This window comes from Echinops telfairi, unplaced genomic scaffold (assembly GCF_000313985.2).
Source record: "Echinops telfairi isolate 266 unplaced genomic scaffold, ASM31398v2 ScPeMD7_7457;HRSCAF=8495, whole genome shotgun sequence".
Taxonomy (NCBI): domain Eukaryota; kingdom Metazoa; phylum Chordata; class Mammalia; order Afrosoricida; family Tenrecidae; genus Echinops; species Echinops telfairi.
The window spans coordinates 32619056-32628856 of NW_022111357.1; the positions used below are offsets into that span (position 1 = coordinate 32619056).

The following is a 9801-nucleotide window of genomic DNA, read 5'->3' on the forward strand; positions in this document are numbered from 1 at the left end:
AACTACGAAAATATTTGATTTACAAATAAGGAATCCTACTTCGCGGAATTTCATTTATCACGGTAGGGTCTAGAACCGATTAACCGCGATAAACAAGGGTTCACTGTATATACTTATTAGGAGTGGAAAGTGAGATGAGCTCCAAGGCTGTGCTGGCAAGCTTTATCTGCCAAAGGCCGGACAGTAAATATTTTAGGCTTTGAAGGGATATTCAAACTCGATTTTAACTAGTCAACTTGGCCACTATAGCACAACAGCCCCACAGAAGACAGTAAGTGTAAACAAACAGACATGGCTATAAGCTAATATTCGGGTAATTACCAAGCAACCTTGGGGGGAGGGGTATAGGTGGGGTGGGATGAGTGTGAGAGGCAGGGGCAGGGCTGGATTTGGCCAATAGGTCCACCCAGGTGGAAACCTATCTTCACCCCTCTGCATGTAAGCATTCCTATCTATAAAATGAGGAATGAAAATCACAGGACTTACAGCATGTAAAGCACTAAGCAAAAAAGGGCTCAAAAGATTATCTGCAGTGAGGGGGGAGGGGCAAGGGGGGAGGGAGGGGGAAACCGAGCAAACAATATTGAGGGCTAAAGTAGAGGGCAAATGTTTTGAGACTGATGAAGGCAACAGGTGTACATAGGTGCGTGACTCAATGGATGGATGTATGGACTGTGATAAGAAATGTACGAGCCCTCAATAAAATAATTTTTTTTTTAAAAAGATTATCTGCTTCTAGTAGCTTACCTAGTGATGAACTAGTCATCTATTGATGACAGTTCAGTAACACAGTTTGGGAATAAAGAGGAAAAATCGATTTCAAGAGAGCAAAATGGGCAGAGGGAATGCAATGTGACAACCCTGAATTACCAAGGGACCACTGCCCCCAGCCGCCGAGGGAGTGAAAAGGCCATGAATGGAAAGGTCAGGAGAGAAGTCAGCGAATATGCCCAGGGAGTAGCTGAGGCTCTGAATTAGAGCGAGTCTGCCCTGGAGGGCACCCAGTATGAGGAAAAACTCCAGGCTGAAGTCTGGGAGAAGCCTCGAGAAATCAAAAACAGATTCCCCAGTTCAGCAAAGGAGATTTGTTTCATAACAACAAAAGGCATGCCTGCCCACCAAGGCCCGAGGTGGGAAAGAATGTGACCTTACAAATAGGAGGCCAAGGGGCACAAGGCAGGGCCCTGGTGCTCTCGCCCCGCCACCACCTGCCTGGCATACTCACAGGCTCGTTCGCAGCATTCTGCATGGACACGTTCTTGATGCAGACGCCAAACGCAAAAGGGTGGGAAGGACTGGTGACTCCATCTTCAAAGCGCAAATGGACATCTTGAATTTTTAACTGCACAGGGGAGGGGGAAAAGGGGGGGAAACTTTATGCAGAAAATCACCGCAGGTAAAATACTGTATATAGACTGGGGTCAAACCGCCCCACTACACCACAGCCTGCATTCAGCGTCATTGCATGTGTTTCGTGAGTCTGAAGAGGACTTTATAGATTGGTATCGGACATAGTGGCTAATATCAGATTTATAGCCTTGGACCGGACTGGGTTGAGATGTTTTCTCGATGTTCAATTCTTCTTGTATATATACCTCTTTCTTATACACATATGTGTGTCGATGGATTTGTTTCTCTAGTCTACCCAGACTAACACATTACGGAATCAAAACTCATTGACAGCTTAAAAAAAAAAATCCTGCCGGAAGCAGAACTGAAAGCAGCCACCTCAATGTGCTAATCTTTTTGGCAAAGTTAGGAAACCAAAAACCTCTGATTACCTTATTTGGGAGGGGGAAGCAGTGAGCCCATTTGGCTTGTCAACTCGGTATTGTGTAAAAACCCTAGAGACATTTGCAAAAAGTAGCATCGACCCTGTCTGCTCTTTGAGGGCCAAATAAATCTGGAATTAAAGCAGGAAGTGTGACCAACCGCCCTCGGAGTAAAGCTGTAAGTGGGCTGTTCAGAATTCACTATGGACCCAATCAGAAACCATGTCATCCAACCTTTCTCATTTTACAGAAACAGGTCAGAGAGGGTAAATGACTGGCCTTGAAATTGGACACAGTAAAGCCTCGTAAGAGCTAAAGCGTTCAGCAAATGAGAAGCCAATGTTCAAAAAGGAAGGGAAGCAAAAAAACCTCCGATGCACACCAGCTGACTCAAGCAGAACCTGTGTCTACCAGAGATGAAGACCTGCTTTTCAGGTTCTCCTCCCTCTGGCCCAGCCTATAAAAGGGCACACCTGAGCAGTTGCCCTACAAATCCTGTAGCAGAAGGGCCACAAGAAACAAGCACCGATGGAGTAAAACAAACTGAAGCCAGAGCAATCCCTTTCATGTTTATACTTTATAAAAGTCAGCAGAACTTACTTCAATGTTCTCCACAATTCTGGTAACGACTGAGGCAGTAACTGAGTACCAGTAGGATTCGCCTTTCTGCTGGCGCTCGTTCTAAAGAGGAAAGAACCAGTGTTAGCATCATGCCTGAGAGCCACCACGACTAGGCTCAGCGATGTCTGCTTGCCTTCCATTTTTCCTCCAGGGCCTGAAGTAGTGTTTTCTTGCGTTCCCTTTCCAGCAACTTCTCCTTCTCATCATTGAAATCCTGGATTTTTTCAGGGGCTCCAATTAAGTGAAGGCTGGAGATGGAGATCACCCAAGGGTCCACATGGGGGCGATAGAAAGGAATCTGAAGGGTTACTTTGCCAATTAAGCCTGCGAGGAAAAGGGAAGTTCTGTTAACCACGGTACACGGTTTTTTTCTTTGCATTTTCCTGCGTTTTTCTAGTGGTGGAGATCAGGTATTACTTGCTTTAGTTTAAGAAAATAGGCCGCAGCCCTGCACATGAGAAACCAGCACTAGTAGGTTGAGGCCTGTAAGAACCAGGGGGAAGGGACTGGAGGCTGGGAAGGCTTCATGGAGTCTTCATCACATCGCGTGCTGCCTTTCTGCGCTGGAAACTCTTTCCCAAGAGCACTGCGTCTGAAACTTCTTCGGTGTGTCTTTCCTCCCACCTTCGCCCACGCACAATTCCATAGGCACAAACCTCATTTCTTGATCATTATTAATCGGTTGCTTAAGTCCTCTTTGGCAGTTACTTCCAATGTGCCACCTATAACACTCTTTGACATACTTAGAGAATGTCCAATCTTACACAGACCCACCACAAACTGGAATGGAATTAACATGTTACCCTATTGATAAAGAACATGCATTCTTTGTAGAAAACGTGGGCTAGTGAGAAAGTTCTAGGGCCTGGGAGAATTGTGAAGACTTAATCCCCACATTCTCCCATTCCTAGCCAAACTTCTGAGAACACAAGCCTTCTATAAATTCAATTCCTAAGAGGCACCACTACTCCAAGATCCACACACCTCACCTAATGCCGAACCTCTGAAAGCAGCTGGCTGAAATGAGCAAGCTTATTACCTCTGAGATCCAGAACTCAAGTAGGATTTATCTGTGATATATACAGTGTCTCAATTACTTAATAGATGGCCTTTGATCTGCTATATTTAAGATAAGAGAAAATCATTATAATGGTAGTTCTAATGCCATCATCAAGCATTCCAATAACAAAAATAAGACCTTTTACAACACGTTTTAATATTTTATTTTGGTTTTACCTAAAAACATGAAACTGAAATATATGAAAGTTTCTATCTATTTAACAAAAATGTTGATAATTACTGAAAGTATTCAGCAATTTTCACAATAAAGGACTCATGCACAGTTGTAAGCTGAACTGAAATTAATTGGCGGGAGGGGTGCATGCCATTCTGCTAGGGAGAAGGGAGCACAACAGAAAGGACTTCAAACAGTCTATGGAAAAAATCCATCATCTTTTAATGCTGAGTTTCCACGAACTTCTGAAGCCCCCTCATATAACTCCTGTTGTGTCTCATTTTCAAAACAAACCCAAAAAGGGTCATTTTTGCCCAAGTCTTAGAAATCATCAGTGCTTCAAAGAGTCCATCTCAGTCCCCTGGGCTGCCCACAGTCCTGGAGAAGGTCCCTCATCCCATCACTCTGGAAGGGCTTCTCCATCGGTCAGTGCCTTTGCTTGTGGTTCTGGCAGTTCCCCGTCAATTGAGCTGGTAAGAGAGTCTAACCCTATAATGCCTAGTGAGACATTTTCATAACATTTAATTAAAATGTATATATTAATATATATTGATAACTATGAAAGTAAAGAATAAAAACAAAAATTTTTTTTCTTGAAAATAAAAATTCAGGCGTTATAGGGCTAAATCTTTTGCAAGATTTCTATTCTACTTTCCACAGCAATTGATTTGCACTGGAGATGCATTTGATCGTAATGCAGTACAATGTAGTATACCAGTTAAGGGGAAGGTTGACTGATCCATCAACAAGCTAGTGGTGAATAATGGGGGATGGTGTCTGAATAGGGACTCATTTTATAATTGGTTGATTCATTAGTGAATATTTTGGTTCTCTGCCATTTCTTGTTGCTTTACTCAACCTAGTACCTGCAGAACTGTCTTGGGTATTTTGGCAGAACTCTTAAAATTGTTAATCTCTACTGAGTATGCCAGAAATTATGAGTCATTTTAATGTACGCGTTAACTCATATATTCCACCATGTAAGATACTCTAATTATGCCCATATTATAAAAGAGTAAGCAGCCAGAGTGGTTAGGTAACTCCCTTAAGGTCACACAGCCAAAAAATGACAGAGCTAGTACATAAACATAAGCATACTTCTCCACTGCTATCAGTAACATTTACAATGAATGATCTGAGGACAGAATCCACGGTGTCTAGAACAGAGGTTTTCATACTTTAATAAAAATAATCACCACTTGGGTGACTTATTAAAAATGGAGGGTCAATAATACCCCTATTAGGATGGGGGCCCCATCATCACCCCAAGATCATCCTAATACAGGTCACCCCTGGCTTTTGACAAGCTTCCACTCTAACGACACCAACCATATGGGTTCTAACACAGCTGAAAAGCTCTTTTATTTGCCTTAAGGTTTCCATTATTATTGCCTTTTTTATATTATCTTTATAAATTCAATTTTTATTTTGCTTTTCGTGGCTGGAAAAATTACAGATAAGCTCAGATACATTTTAACATTTGATGCATTACAAATTATTAATGATAAGATGTATTTTTAAAAGCCTGATAGTTAAGTGAAGTTCATTCTAACTCACTAGAGACTCCCATTGCAAGGAGCCTATTGTCAAGTGCCATGGAGTATGTCCCCATGCACAGCAACCTTAGGCCCAGCAGGACGAAGCACTGCACAGGACCACGCCACCCTCACAATTGTCCCTAAGCCTGAGCCCACTGTTGCAGCCACTGTAAGGATGCATCTCCTTGACGGGCTTCCTCTTTTCCACTGCCCCTCCCCTTTCCAAGTATGATGTACTTCTTCGGGGACCGGTCTCTCCTGATAAAGTAGCCTAGGGACCACAATTCAAGACAGCTAGGCTCTAACACGTCCGGTCCTCTGACTTTCTAGACAAACAGAGCAAAACTCAAGAGTTCCCAGTTTTCAGTTTAAACCCAAATAGTTTAAAACTTAGAACGCCCTGTTCTCCTTTAGTTCCGCATACCAGCTTTGACTTCAAATGGTAACTCCAGTTCTTTCAAGGCATCCTTCTTTAAGGGCAAGTTTTCCAGTTCAACAGCACCTAAAAAAACAAAAGTAACATCATGAATGTTCCTCCAACGAGTGCATTAGGTGCCCCCCACCCCCTACCATGTACAAAGCATTCACGGCTAAAGGCGAGTTTTACATCTAGAACTGGGCAATGAACAGTCATAGGGCCACATGCATTAGACAAACTCCCTGACCTTTCCAGTCGAACATGTAATTGGCAGTGTGGTAGTCACCTAATCTGGTGTCAATTTAAGGATTAAGAGAGTGGGGGTGCAGTCTAGGTTATCAATGTGGAGATAGCCAGTGAGATTTCTGTGTGTGCATGGCCTTCTCCTGAGAATTCTGGGAAATCTGGTACTTCCTCCTTGGAGGTGAGACACGCTATCTCTCTCAGTTCACTCCCTGGGAGACTCTCTACTGACAAAGGCTGACTTCCTGTGATGCATCCCTGAGGAGATGCCACATGGACCTACCCTGATGAACTGGAATGGCCACGTGGAGACCCCTGCCAGCACTGAGATGCTTCCACCACCACGGACTTTGCAGCCACTGGCCTGTGATGGCCCTGCATTTGGCATCATTGCGTGTGTTTTGTGAGTCTGAAGAGGACTTTATGAATTGGTGTCGGACATATGGGCTAATATCGAACTTGTGACTTTGGCCTAAATTGGGTTGGGAGTTTTCTCAATGTTCAATTGCTCTTGTATATAAATCTCTTTCGTATACACATGTGTGTATAAGATTTGTTTCTCTAGTCTACTCAGACCAACACAGGCAGCTAAAGCTTACTAGAGAATAAAGGGTTTGGGACTGGGTCTAGTGTTTTTTGCTTTTTTTTTCATAAAGGACCAAAGAGTTTGTGTTTTAAGTTTTAGAGTCTCTGTTACTTTTTTCTTTTTTCCAACAACTTTTTAGAAGTGTAAAATCCACTCTTCAACTTCAGTCCCCTAGTTTAAGCTAGGAGTCCCTGGCTGGTGCAAATGGTAAATCTGCTCAATTGCTAACCAAAAAGGTTCTGGAAGTGTAAGTTGGCCTGTGACTGACTTCCAAAAACTCAGCTACTAATCACCAAGGGTTAGAACCCACTCAAGGACATCTAGGGGAAACATTTACCAAAGGATCATTAACATCTAAATTATCTAAGAGGAAGGCTCCTAGGTCCCAGCCCCCATTTAGTGAATTAGAATCCCTGGGTCTGCTTTTTTTTTTTAAGTTCCTTCCCACCTCACCCATATCTTCTCCCACCCCCCACAATGAGTATAATACACTCAAAGTTTGAGAGCCCATGGTTTAGATTGGTTGAGGTTGTTAATGGTCATCAAAAGAAGTATGCTCTCTTCTGGAGAGCACTTCGTATGTCTTCCTCTGCACCTCCAATTGCAGGTGTAACAATAACCAGCCAGAAAGCAAAGGAATGAACAGGACCCAGAATTTAAGATTTTAAAATTAATTTAAGCCCGAAAGGACTTTCCCTGGAAACAATTCTGAAGGAGTAAGAGCAAAGGGTGCAGCCAATCCTCACTCCTGACTACAGATGTCATTCATTCACTCATTCATTGATTCACTGACACATGGGACTGAGCCCCTACTTTGTACTAAGCAGCATGCTGACCACTGGGAGGGTAGAAAGATAAAAGGCACAGCCCCCGCATTCACATATCAATGGGGAAGACAGTCTACATGTAACAACTGTTCATTTGCATACCACTAGACAATTTCTCAACCACTTATATCAGTCTGGGATGCATCATCTCAAGAACAGGGAGTGCTGACACCAATACTCAGCAACCATTAACTGGTAAGAGGACTCAGAAGAAAGATAGCCTTTCCACTCCTACAAGCACAGTGGCAGCATCTGACCTCGAGCTTCACAAGAGGGGGAGAGAGAGCAGTCCAAGGCTGATTCCCAGGAGGTGGAGGTCAACTCTCCTACCTTTTTACCAATTCTGACACCAGCCATCCCTCCCATGACTTCCTCTTCATCCCTGCTGGATTCACCACCAAGACTACACAGAACTCACAGACCATAATCACGGGGTTTGCTAGGGGAAATAACAACTCACGATTCAGGTTCACAAACAAGTCAGGGTACAGTTCTTTGATCGAGATAGCATCTTCTCAGCCATGCTAGCAGGCTGCTCTCTCTAGCCCTTAGGCACTCTGCCCAGCTCAGGCAAGTCTTACAAAGCAAATAATGGCTGAAGCACCTCACTCCTCCAGCAAGCCCCCTGCTGGAACTTACTCAGCTCTCTTGCTCCATGGGCCAGAAAGCCCACCAAGTCATGTCCTGGAGGTCTCCTGGTTCTGCTGCCACCATTCCTCTGCAGCTGCTTCTCATCGTTTCCCACTGACTCTATGTTACAGCTCCTTTGATAGCTCACTCACTTCCCCCCTCCCTCTCCCTTTGGTCTAGGAGATTCTCAGTGCAGGTACCCTGTGATCAAAGGACATGCCTCCTGGCTCTTCTTTTTTGGTGGTTGTGAGAGCCCCCTTTCTGCCTTCTGCATGACTCATGTTAAGTCTAGTGGGATGACAAAACCGACCAATCTTTTATTTTAGGGTTCTATACACCATTTTACCTGGTCCAAGAGGAAGATTCTCAAGGGAATGGATTGACACAGTGGTTGCAACTGTGGGCTGAAACATAACAATTGTAAGGATGGCAGAGGACCAGGAAGTGTTTTGTTCTGCTGATTCAAATGCATCTAACAAAAACTACAACCACCTCCCCCCTGCCCCCATACACACAAGCATACCTTGTACCTTATTTACATTGCTAACAAGCCATCCAATCCCTTTAGGCCACAATCATCCTAATTTGCATAATCCCACCCAGTCCCCCATGGACTTCCAGAAAAACAAATAAATCCGTTTGGAATAAGTACAACCAGAATGATCCTTGGAAGAAAAGGACGGTGAGACTGTTCCACATTCTTTGGACATGTCATCAGGAGAGATCAGTCCTTGGAGAGGGACACCATACTTAGCAGAGGGTGAGCCAAAAAAACCTGGCGAACCCTCACCAAGATGAACTGACACAGTAGTTACAGCAATGCACTCAAACATAACAATTGCAAGGATGGCACAGGGCCAGGCAAGATTGCGTTCTGATGTACACAGGGTTGCTTTGAGCGGGAATCAATTCAACGGCACCTAACAACAGACAATCCATAGAAGGGCCATAAAAAGTCGTCCACTGCACCTCCGCTTCAGATTTAATAGTACAAGAAGCTTACTTAGTGTTCCCTTAAGAGATTATTCAGGCCATGTAGATTACTGATTTCCACAGAAGCACTCAAATCTAGCAGTTCGGCAGATTCTAAGCAAAGGGAGTCAACTTAGTTATCAGATTTCTGTGGGAACATTTGTCCACGAGGAACCTCACATACCTTAAGACTAAGCAAAAGGGAAATGTGAGTAACCCCCGAGTGCCCAGAAACACTGGGCTTCCAGACCTGAGGAGAAAATGAGCAGAAGCACTGTGCGGGGAGCCATGAAGCATGTGCCTTCTCAGCTGAAGTGGACTTCAAGGGGAGCAGGAGCAGATGAAAGCCTACTTCCTCTTTCAAAGAACGTCACCTGCCCTCGGACCAGTCCCAATTTCCACAGAGTCCGCAGGCACTAGGTTTCCTTGGCTGCTATCGATCCTTGGAGAAATGGAAGGAATTGTAGGCAGTTCGAACCATGAAAAATTAAAGAAGCTGGAGAGCAGAGAGCAAAGGAGAAGGGGCAGGAAGGAGAGGCACGAGATGAGAGGAGAAGGAACCTGTCGCAGGAAAGTTAAGAGCCTAGGAGGCAGTCACAGTTGAAGAAGGAAGGCTTTCTACACCCCACCCACTCAAATGTGCACCACAACTCTCCCTGCTGGGAAAGGTCACTCCAGGGGCCGGGCAGGAGGTGACTAGTTTAAATAATGTGATTGTTTGCTGTTGTTAGTGGCTGTAAGTCCCAGACTCATGGAAACCCCAGGCATAGTTGTAATCCATGGGGTTTTCACTGACTGATTTTCAGAAGTAGATTGCCAGGCCTTTATTCCTAGTCTCTCTTAGTCTAGATGCTCTGCTGAAAGCTGTTTGGCATAACAACAACATGCAAGGCTCCATGGACAGATGGGTGGTGGATGTACGTGAAGTGCACTGACTGGGAATTGAACCCAGGTCACCCC

General features: G+C 44.3%; 1 protein-coding gene across 1 annotated transcript in view; it reads right to left on the reverse strand.

Moving 5' to 3' along the window:
* The window catches only part of VPS13D (vacuolar protein sorting 13 homolog D), a 280525-nt gene that overhangs the window by 262694 nt on the left and 8030 nt on the right, over positions 1-9801 (reverse strand). The window contains exons 2-5 of the mRNA XM_045298953.1: positions 5590-5667; positions 2527-2717; positions 2373-2453; positions 1226-1342 (exon numbers count right to left, since the gene is read on the reverse strand). Coding sequence (XP_045154888.1) covers positions 1226-1342; positions 2373-2453; positions 2527-2717; positions 5590-5667 — 467 coding nt within the window. The remainder of the gene's footprint in view (positions 1-1225; positions 1343-2372; positions 2454-2526; positions 2718-5589; positions 5668-9801) is intronic.